General features: G+C 44.1%; 1 protein-coding gene across 3 annotated transcripts in view; it reads left to right on the top strand.

Annotated features, from left to right (window-relative positions):
• Positions 1-19048, top strand: part of LOC125426569 (cation channel sperm-associated auxiliary subunit epsilon-like) — a 42314-nt gene that overhangs the window by 3369 nt on the left and 19897 nt on the right. The window contains exons 2-4 of one of the 3 annotated variants that reach the window (XM_048485006.1): positions 7859-7907; positions 15011-15080; positions 17620-17711. In XM_048485006.1, the coding sequence (XP_048340963.1) occupies positions 17632-17711 (80 nt within the window). In that variant the 5' untranslated portion in view covers positions 7859-7907; positions 15011-15080; positions 17620-17631. Of the gene's footprint in view, positions 1-7858; positions 7908-8441; positions 9920-15010; positions 15081-17619; positions 17712-19048 lie in introns of those variants that run through there. The other 2 variants (XR_007243534.1, XM_048485016.1) reach the window with 2 other exon arrangements.

The raw sequence follows: 19048 nt of genomic DNA, 5'->3' as shown, positions 1-19048 counted from the left end.
GGGCTGAGAGAGCTCTGAAAAGCTGTGACTAGTCCAAGGTCACCCAGCTGGCATGTGTGGGAGTGTACAGGCTAATCTGAATTCCCCAGATAAGCCTCCACAGCTCAGGTGGCAGAGCTGGGAATCAAACTCAGTTCCTCCAGATCAGAATGCACCTGCTCTTAGCCACTGTTCTTAGCCACTACGCCACAGTAGACAATGCCCACTGGTTCCCCCCTATCCACATGCCTGTTTACACCCTCAAAGAATTCTAGTAAGTTTGTAAGACAGGACTTGCCTCTGCAAAAGCCATGCTGACTCTTCCTCAGCAGATCTTGCTTTTATTCATGTTTTATAATTTTATCTTTTATGATAGATTCTACTAATTTACCAGGAACAGATGTCAAACTGACTGGCCTGTAATTTCCTGGGTTCCCCCTAGATCCTTTCTTAAAGATTGGTATGACATTGGCCATCTTCCAGTCTTCAGGGATAGAGGCTGATTTCAGGGATGATTTGCATATTAAAGTGAGAAGATCAGCAATTTTATGCTTGAGCTCTTTAAGAACTCTTCGGTGAATGCAATCTGGGCCAGGGGATTTGGTAGCATTTAGTTTATCAATGGCTGCCAGAATTTCTTCCTTGTCTACCACTATCTTCACTAGTTCCTTGAATTCGTCTCCTAAGAAGTTTGGTTCAGGTGCAGGACTTTTCCTCACCTCCTCTTGGGTGAAGATAGATGCAAATAATTCATTCGGCTTCTCTGCAATCTCCCTGTCCTCCTTTAGCACACCTTTTGTTCCTTCGTCATCTAATTGGGCCTGCTGCTTCTCTAGCTGGCTTCCTACTTTTGATGTACTTGAAGAACTGTTTGTTGCTGGTCTTGATGTTCACAGCCATACATTCCTCATAATCCTTTTTTTTGGCCTCCCTTTCAGCTAACTTGCTTCTTTTTTGCCACCATTTGTGTTCCTTCTCGTATTCTTCAGCAGTCAAGTTGGACTTCCATTTTCTAAAAGACATCTTTTTTTCTGATAATTTCATCAACCTCCCTTGTTAACCATGGTGGCTTTCTTTTGGACTGGGCGCTGCCTTTCCTAACCTGCAGAACACATTCAACTGAGCTTTTAAGACTGTGTTTTTAAATATCCTCCAAGCATCTTGGACAGTTTTGACTCTCTTGATTTTCCCTTTCAGCTTCCTGCACACTATCCCCCTCATCTTTGAGAAATTTCCCTTTCTAAAGGCGAATGTAACTACATTAGTTGCCACTTGTTTGCATGCTGAGATACTGAATCTGACAGCATTGTGGTCACTGTTCCCTATCATCTCAACAATACTGACTTCCCGCACCAGGTCCTGGGTCCCACATAGAATTAGATCTAGAATCAGCTCTCCCCTGGTTGGTTCCGCAACCATCTGCTCTAAGCCACAGTCATTTAGCATATTCAGGAATGTTCTCTCCTTACTATGAGCTGAACATGCATTTTTTCCAGTTTATGTGAGGATAGTTAAAATCGCCCATTACCACTATGTTTTTGCTTTTGTTGACCTCTCTAATTTCTTTTTCCATTTCAGAATCCTCTTGTGCGCTTTGGTCAGGGGAACGATAATATATTCCTAATATTAAACTACACTTCACCCCTGGTATTGATATCCAGAGTGATTCTGTAGGGGAATCAGCTCCCCTTGCATTTTCTATTTTACGTGACACTATGCTCTCTTTGACGTAGAGGGCAACCCCTCCCCCAATATGCTCTGTCCTGTCCTTCCTGTAGAGCCTGTAACCTGGAATAACAGCATCCCACTGGTTCTCATTCCACCATGTCTCCGTGATGCCCACTATATGAATGTCCTCCTTCAAAACTGTGTAATCCAGCTCCCCCATTTTAGGTCAAAAGCTTCTAATATTAGCATAGAGACACCTGTATACTCTGTCCCTGTCCCTAACCTGGGATTTATGTGCTTTGCCCTCTAGCCTTTTGTAGACACTATCACTTATCACATTGCTATGTTCTTTGCTTGTATGTGGTTGATTTAGAAAAACCTCCCTCTCTGTCTGCATTCCCATAGATACAGTATTCTGAAGCAAAGTCACCTCAGCTCCTGTCGGCTTTCCCCCAGGGATCAGTTTAAAAGCTGTTCTGTCACCTTTTTCATGTTGAGCGCCAGCAGCCTGGTTGGTTAAGATGAACCCCGTCCCTTTTGTACAGGCCTGCCTTGTCCCAAAAGGTTCCCCAGTTCCTGACAAATCTGAAACCCTCTGCCTTACACCATCTTCTCATCCATTCATTGAGACCCTGCATCTCCGCTTGCCTAGCTCGCCCTGCACATGGAACAGGTAGCATTTCTGAGAATGCCTCCTTGGGGGTCCTGGACTTCAACCTGTTACCTAGCAGCCTAAATTTAGCTTCCAGAACCTCCCAGCTACATTTCCCAATGTCGTTGGTGCCAATGTGGACCACAACTGCTGATTCCACCCTAGCCTATCTAGACGAAGCATGACATCTGCAACCTTCGCACCAGGCAGGTAAGTCACCATGCAGTCATCACGCCTCTTACAAACCTAACTCTCTACATTCCTAATGATCAAATCGCCTACTACAAGGAGCCCCCCACCTCCCTGGGGTGTATCCTCAGTGCGAGAGGATATCTGATCACCAGCTAAAGAAGGGGTCCCATCTGAGGGAGCATCTTCCACCATCTCAGACTGGCACCCTCCATCCCCCAGACTCTCATTCTCCATGATATCCGAAGAGATGTCACCCTGGGAGTGGGACCTGGCTGTTAGGTCCCTGAAAGCCTCACCTGTCACCCTCTCTGCCTCTTTCAGCTTCTCACGGTCTGCCACCTTGGCTTCAAGAGAACCCACACGTTTCCTGAATGCCAGAAGCTCATTGCAGCGAGGGCACACACACAACTTCTGTCCTTCTGGCAGATAGTCGTACATGTGACACTCAGTGCAAAACACTGGAAAGCCCCCCCCCCCTTTGCTGGCTTCATACCTTCATATTTAATTCTGTTTAGATATTCAAATTGACTTTTAATGAGTGCCTCCCTCTTAAGCTTTCTATACCTTCTACTATCCCTCAAGATATGTTCTTATTTAGTAAAACACCTGTGTGCGCTGCTAGGTACGCACCACTGCTTCCAGAGACTGACTGAGCAACACAGCTAATAGGAAGCCCCACTTCTCAGCAGCCTCAGCAGCTCCACCTATCAGCAGCCCCAGTACAAAGAGAAAAAAGAGAAAACCCCTGTTAAAAATACACTGTGTAAAAGATATGGCTTTGAGAAAAGCCCTCCAAAAAGAAAACCAGAGCTCACTCAGCTTTTTCTGTCCCAGTCCTCTTCTCCACTGCTTCTCCTCTCATTCAAGTCTGTAAGCCAGGGACACAGAGAAGTCATTCTCTTCCCCTGATTTTGCAGAATTGCGGGGCATCTTATTCTGCTTACTGCTTCCTTCTGCAGAAGACATCTGTTCCTCTTTGTCTACAGTTCTGAGAGACTCCTTTAGACATCTGCAGGGTGCACTTGGCTCTTTGCTATAAAAGTCAAATGACTACCACATTCTCTTATTAGTCTGAGCAAAAGGCTGCTGGGGGGCCTGGTGAGATCCCCATGCCAGTGTCATCTTCTGCCTGGAAATGTCCCTGACAAGAAAAACACTGCATCCAAGTTCTTCTGTTGAGTAGCCAGCAGAGGCTGGGGCTGCATTTGAAGGAAGTAGTGTCTTCCACGGGCAGCTCGTTAAAAAAAAAAACCACAGGAGGAAAGGGTTTTTTTTTTTTTGCCTAAAGTAGAAGATGCAGGAGAGACACACAAAGATAAAAAGGCAGCATGAGAGCTCAAAGAAGGAACCCAGTCTGTAGGAGCCCTGTATTTTCAATGAGGTGTGAAGGAAAAAAACTGTAGGTGGTGGGCACTCCCTCCCCACTGAAGATGGAAAAGATCAACCTGTTTACTGCCTCCAGGGATGATAGCAAGGAGAGTGTCCAAACATTCCAGAGTGTCCTCCTTCAAGTGAAAGCCCACACCTTCTCTAACCATTTATTCAGCTGGGCTCAAAGGAACAAGATGCAGCACAGGACATTCTCCAGCAGCCCTGCCACAGTCACAAGCCATATAGAGCAGAGCAAGAAATACCACAGGGAAAGGCACAATTGTAGTGTACCCAAGGCCCTGTGTTTGAATCCCAGATGGAGGAAGTCCCGAAATAATCTGTATAGCATGTCAAGCATCGCTGAGATTTGGCCTCATAAACTGAATCACATGGGATAGTCTCTTCATGATAATTGGTTGCCTCACAAGCCCATCAAGTTACATAGCAAGCCCCTATGTACCACCAACTTGCAATGAGGGTTCATGACCACCACACTGCATACACCTTTTCTTCCTCATCCACCTTTCATGTCTTACCAGATGCCAGCTGTGATAAGGGTGACACTTCTCTTCCCTCTTGAAAGAACATATCTATGTACATATCTATGTTCATCTCATTGTGATCTGTGTGCTGAAGATGGCTAAGCTTAATTAAGCGGGGTGGCAACTGGTCATAATCTGTCAAAGCACAATCAAACAAATACAGCTGTAGAACAATCCACACATTTATTCACAGCATCAGGAATACTCAGGTCAAATGAAAGAGGTTGCCAACTCTTTTACGCAGCAATGCTCCTGTGCCTTTGTAGAGTCACATATGGAACAGTCCCAAACATGTCAGGCCCATGAGAGAAACAAGTGCATCAACATCTGGTGCAGAAGCTAGGCTGTCAGTCTCTTACCAGAGCAGCTGGATGTTCACTGATAACAGCAGCTATTGGCCACATAGGGTGCAGTGCCTTGGGGGTCCGATACAATACAGGAAACTCAGGATCAAATCTTTACTTTGTCATGCAAGTCTGCTGGTTGACGGGCCAGTCAAACACAATCAGCCCAGCTTACTTTACAAAGTTGTTGCGAGGATAACCTAGAGGAGAGAGCAATGTAAATTAGTTTGGGTTCCCATTGCAGAGAAAGGTGGGATATAAATGACATAAATGTTATAGGCTTGACACTGTATTGAGAAGCAGTTGTTTCCTGGCTTCTCCTCTGTTCAGTAGCTATCTTCAGAGTCTAGAGAGATACAAGAACAATCCTGAATAATGCCCTTCAGTAACAGCACAGAGAAAGTGAGCTCCAAAGAGTGGTATGTGGTGCTCCAGCAGGTCTGCATTCTATCTGTCTTGGCAGTTGCTCCAGGATACCGAACTTACACCCATCCTTAGTAAGGAGTTGCACTGGAACTGTTTGTGCTGTCTTCTGGGGCTGTGCCCTTTTTTGTAGTAGATTATATTGGTATGGTTTAAAGCTGATGGCATGCTAATATACTGCCTGCCTAGTTGTTGCCACCTACCCACTTCACAAATGTTCATACTTACTAATAAGCTACTGTTGTGGGAGGTGGGATTTTTGAGGCAATACACCGAGTAAGTATTGAAGCACAGGCTTCTCTCTGGGAGCAAGCTTGTGTGTCTTGTTTTCCCCTTTTTAGTTCTTTTCCCCAATAGGTAGGCAGTTTTTCCAGGGAATTTTGTGTGTGTACTGCATTGCTTTTTCCTTTCTGTAATTTTCATTACCATTTTTCTAATTGCATAGATTAATTTGGTCTCTTTTTCATTTATAGAAAAAGCTTTCTGTTTAAGAGACTTTTTCTCCTTGTTTTTCTGAATGTTCATCTGAATCTAGACACAGGCTTAAAATGCCAAGAATTTTAATGTACCCAAAATACATGTGTTCACTCCATTCTAGCAAGGGGACACCTTTGCACTTTATGGCCCTGACACATGTAGAATGATTTGGGTAACAGTATGGATGTGAAAAGAAACAAAACTGACTGGAAGAAAAAATATTCATTTGAAATGTAGAGTTGGAGGAGAGTTTTACAAATAACATGGGCCACCAAGAAGACAAAAGAAATGGGTTCTAGATCAGATCAAAGAACTCCATTGTGCAGAGTGATAAGCTGCAGTCAAAGCTCTGCTCATGAACTGAGTTCGATCCCAACAGAAGTTGGTTTCAGGTTGACTCAGCCTTCTGTCCCACCGAGGTCAGTAAAATGAGTATACCTAGCTTGCTGGGAGTAAAGTGTAGACGACTGAAGAAAGCAATGGCAAATCACCTGGTAAACATAGTTGTGATGTGATGTTACTTCATGGGCCAGTAATGACTCAGTGCTTGCACAGGGGACTACTTTTACTTAGATCAGATCAAGTCTGAATCTTGCTTAGATGCTAAAATAAATAAACAGGGACTATTGTACTTTGGTCACCTCATGCAAGGACAAGACTCACTGGAAAATACAATAATGCTAGGAAAAGAGGAAGACCCAATATGAGACGAATTGTCTTGATGAAGAAAGCCATGGCCTTCACAATACCTGATGCTGAGCATTGGAGGCAGGAGGGCAAGAGATGCTATGACAGTTATGGCAAAGGAATGCCCCACGGACATCTCTGTAACTAGGAGAATTTGGGAAAGGTGCTCTTTTTCCAGACAGAGAGTACCCTTTACAACCGACAGACAAAATCTGCTAGCTCTCTGATATGTTAAGAAGCTTTGATTGGAAGTTCGATAAGCCAGAAGAGACTTGATGGCAGATATCACACAAACAGATCTCCACAATATGCTGGCATGGAGCTTAGTTACCCTTTGGAGTTTGCTTCCTAATGTTCTAATGTGTTTGAAAGCCCCATCATATTCAGAGCGGGTCGATGGAGCCGATACAGGCCTGCGTGAGCATGTTTGACTCCTCCACTGGCATAAAGGCTCCCCTGGTGGCAGAAAGGGCAAAGATGTCTGTGTCCAGGCACCTCACACCTCCTCAGCGGCAAAACCTAGGACTGGGTGCCACTGTGGAACTACACTGGAGTCCCAGAAAATGCCAATACAGGGATGGGATGGACCAAGGCATTCATGGAGGTAGAGCTGACTGTAGTCAGCTTCCAACTGGGGTTCAAACTGGAATACCGCAGTGCAGACCTCAGACTTATTCAACCTGAAAGGGTGGCATAACTCTATTCAGCTGTATGGAGGGCTTTCCAGACGGCCAGTTTTTTTTTTTCAGTTTTGCAGCTTCCCCCACCTCCTGAAAACCCTCTGGAGGCAGCCCAGCAGTGGAGATGTCCCTGGTGCGGCCTCTGGATTGGGCTGTAAATCTCATAAATATGCTATATAGCACAATTTTATATACTAACTGTAAGTTTTATATTATATTTATTTTAATTCATGCCCTACACCCTCTCCCCACAGCGGACTTGAAGTGGCTTATAATGTTTTAAAAATACAATAAATATAAATAAAATATAAATAAATAAAAATACAAGAAATAGATCAAGAAAACCAATTAATATATTGATGAAGAAATTAAAAGAACTGCCAGCTCCCACGCTTATAACGCTAACCAAAGGCTGCATGAAATAAAGTGGCTTTACATGCTATACAGAATGCTGTAAGATCCTGTAGAGCAGAAACTTCCCTGGGGAACTGATTCCCAAGAGCAAGAGCATTCATTGGAAATGTTCTTGCCCTGGCAGTTGATGAGCAGGCAATTTGCAGGCCAGGCACCTGTAGAAGGCCCCGAGATGATGAATTAAGGAGGCAAGGAGGTCATTTTGTGTTCCTTAAATTTTGGTTTTATAAGAAATTATATTTCAGTTGTTCCCCAAATAATGTCATCCCCACCCCCAACTCCACACTTCTTTCCTTAACAGATTCAAAATTCTGGAAATTTTACTTGTCTTAGTATAGAAGTATTGTACAGGCCACAATGCACCTTGTTTGATTCTGCAGAATCCTTTTGGGGTTTTTTTTTGTAAATGCCTTGTGTTGTTTTTTCCAGATATAGAACTTCTGTAGGGAACTACTTTCTGTTCACTACAAGCACAACTGTAAGTACTTTACATTTAAAACTAACATTTTGATCTATTTCTCATATGAGTGCACTAATACCTTGATTGATTGATAGGTTTGTTGGCATGGAATTTTTAATTTTTTACCCATCAAGTCACATCTATCTTATGGTGACCCCATACTCACATATACATGACATGCTGGGAATTGTTTTGAGTTTCCAGGAGCAATTCAGAGGAAATTAGGTACTTTAAAATTCTGACTGAATTGAATGAAAGTTAAGTGAGCAAACTTAAATTTTGCATTCAGTCTCATATGACTACTGAAATATCAGGGCCAAATTTTAGATCAGTTACTTCTTCACTGGAAGATCTACAAGCTTCTGTTTCAGAATTAGTTCAATTGTGTTTTCAATAACTGTGTTGTTCTCTGAACTCCCTGTATTTGTGCAGAGAAGTGGGCCCACTTCGGATATAACAGCAAAACCACTACTTAGTTTTTTGATCTAAACTTCAGGATCTTGCATTCCTCCCTCCTTTTCTCATGTGATCTATTTCCCTTTCTGTGCTTAGGAAAAATGAAGTTTGCTGTTGCATCCAAACTGACAAATTATAATTCCAAACCAGAACACAAACAACTATCAAATCAAGATTTACTTTTAAACTTTGTAATACACAAGTCTGTGGGAGGAAAAACACACAAACTCAAGAGTTGGTTATATGTGATTCCTACTGCATGTGAACTTCATCAGCAAAACAAACAAGACAATGGAGCACTAACAAAGATTATTAAAACATTGTTATTAGTAAAATGTATTGTGTAAAGGCAGGAGTCTGGAGAGTGATCCTAACCTATTTCTCAGATTCATTCAGTTGGACTTACTTCCGGGAAAGTCCTCTTAGGATGGCACTGCTAATGTTTTAAAGATGCACTACATTTTTTCCATTTGTCTAGATATATTTAGAATACGAAGGAACTTCATTTGTGGAATGGGATGCTCCTGTATTTTGTATAATTGGAAACATAAGGTAAAAACTGCAAAAGTGTGAAACAGCATATGAATGAAGAGTATTCATATGAAGATGGCAGCATCCTCTTTCAAGAAGATATGTATGTTGAATCTAAATGTTTTGTGTGTGTTTGTGTGTGGGCACACAATGTACACATTAATTCCTATTTAAAACTGTAGATTGTCTTACTACAGGTAACATTTCTAGAATTTAGAAAATAAATTAGGGGTTAACATAAACCTTTTTAAAAAAAGAAAAAAATGAACATTTGCTTCCTGGCAATGGGGAGGCTTTTCAGCTTTTTTAGCCTTCTCTGGCCACTGGGAAGCCTCTAACTTAGCGGTGGGGGAAGGCACCAGAAGAGGCACCGTGGCCTTCCTCTTTTGAGTTTGGATATGTCAGGCCCTCTATTCTGGCGTTTCTGCAATCTTGCAAGCCAGACGACAAGCAGCTCACAAGCTTCTCCAGAAGGCTTTCCTCTCGCCTCCCCCAAAGCAACCTTCTCCGTGAAATGCTTTCACTTTTGAGAACGTGGAGGAAAGTAAGCAAGTCTGACTGCCAGCAATACCAAAGTCCAAAACCTTTTATTTACAGCAGTTAAAAAAACAGGAAAAGAAAACAGTCCTTTAAATAACTCCACAACTACCTTGAGTCTTATTACTGACTGGAGTACAAGACCCTTACAATGCCTCAAGTTTATATAGTGAAAGATGTGCAAATAATATTTTTATTTATTTATTTATAATCAGTTTTGTATACCGCCCCTCCCCCGAAAGGCTCTGGGTGGTGAACAACACAATAAACAGACAATTATATTAAAACCCCATTTAAAACAGAGGATTAAGTAAAATTACATCGGCATCCAGCATAAAACTTCATAAACCCACCCTGGAAAGAACAACAAGAGAGCAGAGGCCCCCCATAGAAATAAAGGGGCCCAGAATGTAAAGGGGGAGGGAGAGGGCGCACATCAGTGGCTGGCCCCTCCAAAAGCCCAGTGGAACAATTCAGTCTTACAGGCCCTGCGGAACTCTCCAAGATCCCACAGGGCCTGAATAGCTGGGTAAAGTGTTCCACCAGGCAGGGGCCAGGGCTGTAAAGGCCCTGGCCCGGGTAGAGGCCAGCCGCATCATCGAGGGGCTAGGGACAACCCACAAATTGGCCTCTGACAAGCGCAGAGGCCGTACAGGAACATATGGGGTAAGACGGTCCCGAAAGTACCAAAGGTATGAAGGTCCCAGGCCATGTAAGGCCTTAAAGGTAAGCACCCACACCTTATGAATGATTCGGAACTTTACCGGGAGCCAATGCAAGTGGTGTAACACAGGTTGAATGTGTTCTCTGAAGGCACTACCTGTGAGCACACGCGCCGCTGCATGTTGGACCAGTTTCAGCTTCCGGATCAGACGTAAGGGAAGGCCCGCATAGAGCGAGTTACAATAGTCTAACGTAGAGGTGGCCGTTGCAAGGATCACAGTGGCAAGGTCTGCTTGGGAGAGGAAGGGGGCCAACCGCCGGGCCTGTCGAAGATGGAAAAATGCAACCCGGGTTATATGGGCCACCTGGGTCTCCATTGAAAGAGACAAATCCAGGTCGACCCCCAGGCTGCAGACGGAGGAGGCTGGTGCCAATATAGCCCCCTCCCACTCCGGCAGCTGAAAGTCCCCCACCTCCCCCTGCAGCCCAGCCAAAGGATCTCCATCTTGGATGGATTCAACTTTAACCTGCTCTTTTGCAACCATCCAGCAACCACCTCCAAACAATGCTGTAGAGCCGCAGGGGCAGCGACTGCCCCCCCTCCATCGACAGAATGAGCTGAGTGTCATCAGCGTACTGGTGACGGATCAGCCCCAAAACTCCGCACCAACTGAGCAAGGGGTCGCATATAGATGTTAAACAATAGCGGGGATAACAATGCCCCCTGAGGCACCCCGCAGTGAAGTGGGCACTTCTGGGAGGCTTGATCCCCACACCACACTTGCTGACTCCGGTCCCGGAGGAACGAGACAATCCACTGAAGGACAGTGTCCCGCACCCCAGAAGCGGCCAGGCGGTGGGCCAAAAGATTGTGGTCGACCATATCAAACGCTGTGGTAAGATCCAATAATACCAGCAGCATCAATCCACCTCGGTCAAGTTGTATGCGGAGCGTATGTGTGACGGCGACAAGGACAGTCTCTGTCCCATGCCCAGCATGGAAGCCGGACTGGAAGGGATCAAAAGCCCGTGTGTCCTCCAGGAAACCCTGAAGCTGCTCCAACACCACTCTCTCAATTACCTTCCCCAGAAACGTAAGATTCAAAACGGGTCGGTAATTAGCCAGATCTCCTGGATCTAATGATGGTCTTTTCAAGAGTGGGTGAACCACTGCCTCCTTCAACCCACCTGGAAAGACTCCTTGCTCAAGGGAGCCATTGATGATCTTCAACAGGTGGGGTCGTAACTCTCCCTGGCAAGCTTTAATAAGCCAGGAGGGGCACGGATCCAGAGGGCAAGTAGTAGGTCTAACAGCAGCCAGGACCCTGTCAACACTGGCCTCGGAGACAGGGAAAACTGGGCCAAGCAAGGGCAAGAAGACGGCAAGGGAGCCTCTAGTTCGCTAATTGTAGTCAACGCAACGGGAAGATCTTGGCGGAGTGACGCAACTTTATGTGCAAAAAAGCTCATAAATGCCTCACAGCCAATAGCCAATTGAGAATTTGTAGAACCTGCAGGTAATGAGGTCAGAGTCCGAATTAAGTGGAACAATTGTGCCGGGCGAGAGCTAGCAGATGCGAGAGAAGAGAAGAAAGCTCTCTTCACCTCCTTCATCGCCATCTCATAGGCCTTCATAAACATCCTATAGGATGTTCGCGCAGCTTCATCACGAGATCTCCTCACACTCGCTCTAGCCGTCTGAGCTCCCGTTTCATATGGAGTAGCTCCTCGGTATACCATGGAAGTAGCCGTAAACGGGGGCGCAGAGGATGCTGGGGGGGGGGGGGCAACAGCCTCAATGGCATCGGAAAGCTGGGCATTCCAATCTTCCACCTGCTCATCGAGTGTGCCAGCAGGTTCAGGGTCCTGCAGAGCATTCAGGAAACCAAGTAGATCCATAAGTCTCCGCGGGCGGACATAAATCAGCCCATCGCCTAGACGGGGGAGGCTTGGCAAGTCCATCTGAACCTTCAAGGCATAATGGTCGAACCATGGCACTCTATCAATAGAGGATATGACCATATTAATTCCTGATCTGAAGACCAAATCCAGCGTGTGACCAGCCTCATGAGTGGGGCCAGAACTTACTAAGGAGAGGCCCAGCATTGCCATGGATGACACCAGGTCTGCAGCTACTGCACATGAGGCAGCGTCGACATGGACGTTGAAATCCCCCAAGACAATAAGTCTGGGGAACCTCAATGCCCAGTCAGACACCACCTCCAGCAGCTGCAGCAGACTGCCCCCCAGTGCGCTAAGCGACTGGTACACCAAGAGGACGGCCAACTCTCCGAAGCCAACCACTCTAGACTGATACACTCCATACCGGTTATCTCCGGAACTGGAATAGCCCTAAAGGGGATGGAATCTCGAATGAACATTGCCACACTGCCCCCCTGGCCCTTTGTTCGTGACTGGTGGAGGCACGTGAAACCTGGTGGTAAAGCCTTGCGTAAAGCGACTGTCTCCCCTTCACGCACCCAGGTTTCGGTGATACAAGCCAGGTCCATCCGCTGACTTCCTAGAAATCACAAAGCACTGCTGTTTTATTATTGATGGTCCTGGCATTGATCAACACCAGAGACGACAGAGATGGCAGGGTGCTCCCTGAACTCCAAATCCACCTTCTGCTTCTTGGGATAGGTCAGAGGGTCAGGGGAAGGCAAAACGAGCATACCCCATATCTTCGGGTTTCATCTTCTCTCTATAAGGCCAGCTGCCCACCGCTATATAGTTACAATACACTCCGGTCCCCATTAAAACTGGGATCCCTAGCCCCAATGGCGCCCCCATATCCCCACCGCTCCCTATTTATCTAATAGCCCACTAAATAATAAATAATCCTTATAGGTGGGTCCAGACTTACTACTAACTAACACTAACATCAATCAACTAACTACAATAAATAGGCTGGGCACTCCACCTAATCAGACTAACTGAACTACCCACTAATTCCACAATACACTGAACAGTTACCCTAACATTATCTTTCTAACTAATCACAGACAAGAGTGGGGTGGGGGAACGAAGTTCACACTAAATCCCTTAAATATAGCAGCCCAATACTCTAACTAGCGGGCTGCCGCAGATGTAACCAGTTGTAGATACCTGCCTCTGACCCCTAAATAAACGCAGGAACTGCAGGATGAGGTCAAGACCAGAGCCAACAGAGGGCGTCAGTAGATAGCAAAAGGGAATTACGGTCACCAGTTCCCTGCGCCCTCTGGTGGACAGAGGTGGCAAAACATGGGGCTCCCACCACCCGGTAAGCCACTTGCATGAGTTCAGTCTTATAGAGCCAATGGAACGGCTACAGGCAGAGCAGGGCAGCAACTGGGGGCCTCTGCCCCCAGCTACACCAGCCAAGTTCAAAAATGCCGGTTTAAACCCCTTGCTGCTCTTCGGAGCCACGGCTCGCACAGCTCTCTCACCACCGGCACGCCGAGTCCCGAAGGAACAGCTGGTATCCCTGCTACACCGGCCTGTTTCTCCAACTGCTCTCTGAACTGGTCTGTTCCTCCAGCCGCACTTTGGAGCCGCGGCTCGTACGACCCTCTCACCACCGGCCCGCTGAGACCCAAAAGAGCAGCAAACACTCCAGGCTGTTAACTCAGCCGGAGCCGTGATCTCTGCTGCCAGAAAGAACGTCTCATCCGCAGACCGCAAACCGCAGAGGCGCCTCGCCAGAAGTCCCACCGAAGGCCGCCGGTGCCCCACTGGGGGTTGTAGGGGGAGAAACCTCGTTGTCCTCCGCCCCAATTCCAAACTCCCCAGTTCTCAAACGTGAGGTTCCTCAATGCGGCAGAAGGAACCAGGACGGGGGCCGAGGCCACGGAAAAGGCAATGTAAACAGGAGGCGAGAAACACGGAACATAAGGCGTGAAGGGGCATGTAGAAATCAGGTACCTCATGCCGCTGTCTTTACTCCACTATTCCACTTGTTCCAAACTTCGTTCAGTTGTTAAACTCCACAGTTGTTAAACTCCACAGTCAAAGGTAAATAAAACTTTCTTTATAGGCTAAAAACCTAACTCAGGGGTAGGGAACCTGCGGCTCTCCAGATGTTCAGGAACTACAATTCCCATCAGCCCCTACCAGCATGGCCAATTGGCCATGCTGACAGAGGCTGATGGGAATTGTAGTTCCTGAACATCTGGAGAGCTGCAGGTTCCCTACCCCTGACCTAACTAAAATCCAGGGGAGAGTCTAATTAAAACCTAATGTAGCAGAGCTCCGCTGCCGAGCTCCTACACGGAACCATCTTACTTCCACAGCTTCCAATACTCATATCTTGGCTCTTTATGTAATTTGCCAAGCAGTTTTTTTGGAGAAAGTGCAACATTTCTGCAACATTCTTGGTTAAAAATGAACTTTCTTATGAATTTTAATTTTAACATAAACTTGCATAAATCAGAGCCTGCTTTATCAGCTTAAAACATTACTGCTTGTTGGTCCTTTTTTGTGACTGCTGTCAGAATTCCAAATTTCTTTTTTCCATTCTGAGAAGCAAACACAATTTTTTGAAAAATCAAAACTTTTCCTTCATTTTAAATATATGTCCATGTGGGCATCTTAGTAACTCTGAATATTTTTCATTCATTGGAAACAATTTCAATTAAATAAAAGATTGGGGACCTTAAGAGAAAATACCTTAAGAAAAAATAACTTCACTGTGTTGCTAGTCAATTATTGTATATGTTGCATATTTTGTTGAAAATGGTAAAATTCATACAATTCTGAACAGCTGAGTTCACTGAATTAAGGGTAATAAAGGTATTTGAAGGTTTCAAAAAAGAAATCCTATATAAAAGATAAAATTGCCATTTAACAGTAATAAATTATCATCCTAATGCATATTTGTGTAATTAAAGCTAAAATATAATAAATGCTGTCAAGTTCAAAGTAGACATGTTGTTTATTTTTAATCACTTTAGTTCACCTCATACAACATTGAATTGCCCAGTTGCTGGAAGTTATAAGATAAAACCAGTAGTGCAGAAGTTGGTAAGTTGTTGATGGTTGAGTTCAGTTTTCAGCATAGTTCCTGAGTTGTTACTTGAAAATGTTTCTAAAATATTTTAAGACTACAGAATAGTTTATGTATTATAATATTCAGGAACATGTATGTCTTGGTAGTCTATTACAAGTTTTCCATAAAATCCATAAATATTTATTTACTGAATTATTCGTGTCCCACTAAATTGTGCCTTTTAACTCATGCCCAAGCGCTCTTAAAAAATCGCAAATCTTTCGCAAAATTGTGCAACTGGTAAAGATGTTCCTCCACTCTTTCTCTCCTTGCTCCCTTCTCATCAGCCAGCTGTGTTCCAGAATGAATTGGAATTTAACTTTTTTAATGAGCACTTAATGACATAATCAAATAAATGGAATAATGTGGAAAAATGCAAAAGTTTTGGGAAACTTTTTTCCAAGGACATTTTCATTTATGACAATAGAAAAATTAGAAGCTTGAAAAATAAATGTATTCTGGGTTTTTCTTCTCTTTTAGTATCATGTACAAAATGCTTTTTCAGACAAGTTTTGAAACTATTGTTTTAAGGGTTCCCCTCCCCTCGCCCCAATGCTATCTTGTGACTAATAATTAGGAAGACTAGTAGTGAACTGACATTTCTCTTCCCTCACTAATTTCCACGTTCCCTTCTATGAAAGACCCTTCCTGTTTCCTTCTCTCCTTCCAACCTACCAGCCAACATACCTTTATCTGCCTCTTCCAGCTTCAGCTTTCCACTCCCCCTTCTCCAGCAGTCTCTGCCCAACAAAACCATGGCTGAGTTGCATGGTCACCCAAAGATCTTCGTGGTAGAGTAGTGGTTATCTCAGACCTTAGTATGAGCTAATAGTAGATGGGGCTTCCCTTTGCGGGTCCATAACTTTGGACCCCCTAAACCAGTGGTGGCGAACCTTTGGCACTCCAGATGTTATGGACTACAACTCCCATCAGCCCCTACAATTGGCCATGCTTGCAGTGGCTGATGGGAATTGTAGTCCATAACATCTGGAGTGCCAAAGGTTCGCCACCACGGCCCTAAACCAAACTTCACTCAACCTGGGTGGTATCATCAGGATAGTATCCTGAAAGTAGCCTGAAATTTTGGTACTTCTAACTTAAACATTGCTCTCTAACTGGCACTCCCCCCAAATTGTCCCCAGATTCTGGTCCCTTCTAGTCCCTTCTGAGTGGATTTAAAGGGAGAATCTGGGCTCCCTAGATTAAAAAACATTGAAAGTATTGTCGAAGGCTTTCATAGATGGATTCAACTGGTTGTTGTGTGTTTTCCGGCTGTGTGGCTGTGAGCAGGGTTTCGGTAGATCTTGTTCCTAATGTTTCGCCTGCATCTGTGGGTGGCATCTTCAGAGGCGTATCACAGAGAGAAGTCTGTAATAAGAGAAGTCTGGACACAGTGTATAACAGACTTCTCTCTGTGATACTCCTTTGAAGATTCCAGCCACAGATGTAGGTGAAATATTAGGAACAAGATCTACCAGACTTGGTCACACAGCCTGGAAAACACATAACAACCAGTTGAATCCATCTATGAAAGCCTTCAACAAAACACACAACAACCAACATTTAAAGTGATGCTGGTTTTTTTTGGGGGGGGGGGGGGATCCTCCCTGAAACAGCATCACTTTGAATGTTGTTTAAACTAGAGAGCCCAGATTCTCCCTTTAAGGCGGATTTAAAAGAAGAATCTGGGCTCTTTAGTCTAAACAACATTAAAAGTGATGCTGTTTCAGGATGGATTCCCCCACCCGCTCAAACAGCACCACTTTCAATTTTGTTTCAACTAGGGAGCACAGATTTGTGAGTTGGGGCATGTGTTCAGATTGGGGCATGTTCTATAATGTGATTGTGACTTCAAGATGACATGGTGTAAAAATTGTTCTTTGGTCGTAGTGGGGGAGGGCGGCCTTTGGTCGTGGGGAGGCCGCCCATAAGGGTGTGTGTGTGTGTGTGTGTGCAAAACTCAGCTTTTGCACTGGTCTCCATTTTCCCTAGCTACACCCCTGTGTTAACCCCATATATTTTTTGTGAACCAAGGCAAAAATCATCTTCTATCTCAACCTTTTCTGCCTGGGAGTTCTGATTAATGTATTTGTAGTTTTCCTCACTCTTCAGATAGGAGGAGAAATTTGGTGCAATTAGATTTTCAAGTTGAGAGCCAGAGGAAAGCTATGCAATGACAAGCATACTCCTCCAAAACAATTACTTTGCACTTTCCCCTGTATTTTCTGATGAGGCAAGATGGAAAGGAAAGCCATGTGGAGACCATAAATAGAAAGTTACTGAAAAAAAAAGTGTGGTAAGGCAGGCAAACAATGGTTGTGCTGGGAGAGCTGTTGATTGGGTCATTTCAGGTGTCCTTCCTTGTCTTAACTCTTTCTGTTTAGTTTCCAAATTCCAGCAGATAAAATAGCATGCGAGTAAAATATGCAACATTGTTTATATAAACAGAATTAAAACTATTCTCTCTCAGGCAGTCTGTTAACAAAATGAAATAGACTTTTTAATCCTTTGTAGACATTTGAGGATATGGAGCGCTACTTAACGATAAACATTGAGTTGAACTGTTTTTTGTGGTATGTGTACACTTTCCAGCCAACTAATACAAGGTAAAAAGATTTAATATAATATATTGCAGAATATATGTATAATCATGTGTAGTTGCTTTTTGTCTTTGAGACTAAACTCCTAAGTTCCCTTATTTTGGATTGGTTGTGCTTAGGTTATAAAATGTTTATATTTCTAATTCTAGTTTAAATTGAATGTATGAATAAGTACATTTGGAATTTAGATCTGCATGCCCCAAATCAAAGCATGATGGTTATAATGTTTGTGAGCTTGACATTCAGCTAACCTGATTTGTTTTAACTCTTTGTGTAACTGATTTTTTTGTTTAGTTTCATGTATGATGTGGTTTTTTAAGGGTTTCCTTAAAAAGCATGCATTTTAAATTTAATAAGCTACTGCAGTTTCATTTTTACTCATGAAGGGAGGGAAGTCTTAAGATAGATCAGCCAAGGAATCAGGTCTTAATTTTTTTTACTGTGATGGAGGTTGCCATGGTTCTAGATGATGTTGGTCAGATATGGTTATGCACTTTAGAAACCCCAAGTGTCTGGTTAGCTTTCCTAAATCAGATAATTAATCTCCCAGCAAGAGGTAAAAATATGTTTGTAAATTTTGGGTATGATATTCAAGTAAAAATATTATTAGAGAATCTTGCCTCCATTTTATCTTTTTTATTAAAACAACCATTTACATCTTTAGCATGAACTCAGACTATTAAGAACATAAGAACAAGCCAGCTGGATCAGACCAGAGTCCATCTAGTCCAGCTCTTTGCTACTCGCAGTGGCCCACCAGGTGCCTTTGGGAGCTCACATGCAGGATGAGAAAGCAATGGCCTGCTGCGGCTGTTGCTCCCGATCACCTGGTCTGTTAAGGCATTTGCAATCTCAGATCAAAGAGGATCAAGATTGGCAGCCATAAATCGACTTCTCCATAAATCTGTCCAAGCCCCTTTTAAAGCTATCCAGGTTAGTGGCCATCACCACCTCCTGTGGCAGCATATTCCAAAACACCAAATCACACGTAATGCTATGGAAGAAGTGTTTCCTTTATTAGTCCTAATTCTTCCCCAGCATTTTCAATGAATGCCCCCTGGTTCTAGTATTTCTGTGAAAAAGAGAGAGAAAATTTCTCCTCTGTCAACATTTTCTACCCCATGCATAATTTTATAGACTTCAATCATATTCCCCCTCAGACATCTCCTCTCCAAACTAAAGAGTCCCAAACGCTGCAGCCTCTCCTCATAAGGAAGGTGTTCCAGTCCCTCAATCATCCTTGTTGCCCTTCTCTGCACTTTTTCTATCTCCTCAATATCCTTTTTTGGAGATGTGGGTGACCAGAACTGGACATACAGTACTCCAAGCGCGGCTCTACCCAC

This window comes from Sphaerodactylus townsendi, linkage group LG01, assembly GCF_021028975.2.
Source record: "Sphaerodactylus townsendi isolate TG3544 linkage group LG01, MPM_Stown_v2.3, whole genome shotgun sequence".
NCBI lineage: Eukaryota > Metazoa > Chordata > Lepidosauria > Squamata > Sphaerodactylidae > Sphaerodactylus > Sphaerodactylus townsendi.
The sequence above is the reverse complement of the archived record's forward strand: the minus strand, read 5'-3'. Positions and strand labels throughout refer to the sequence as shown.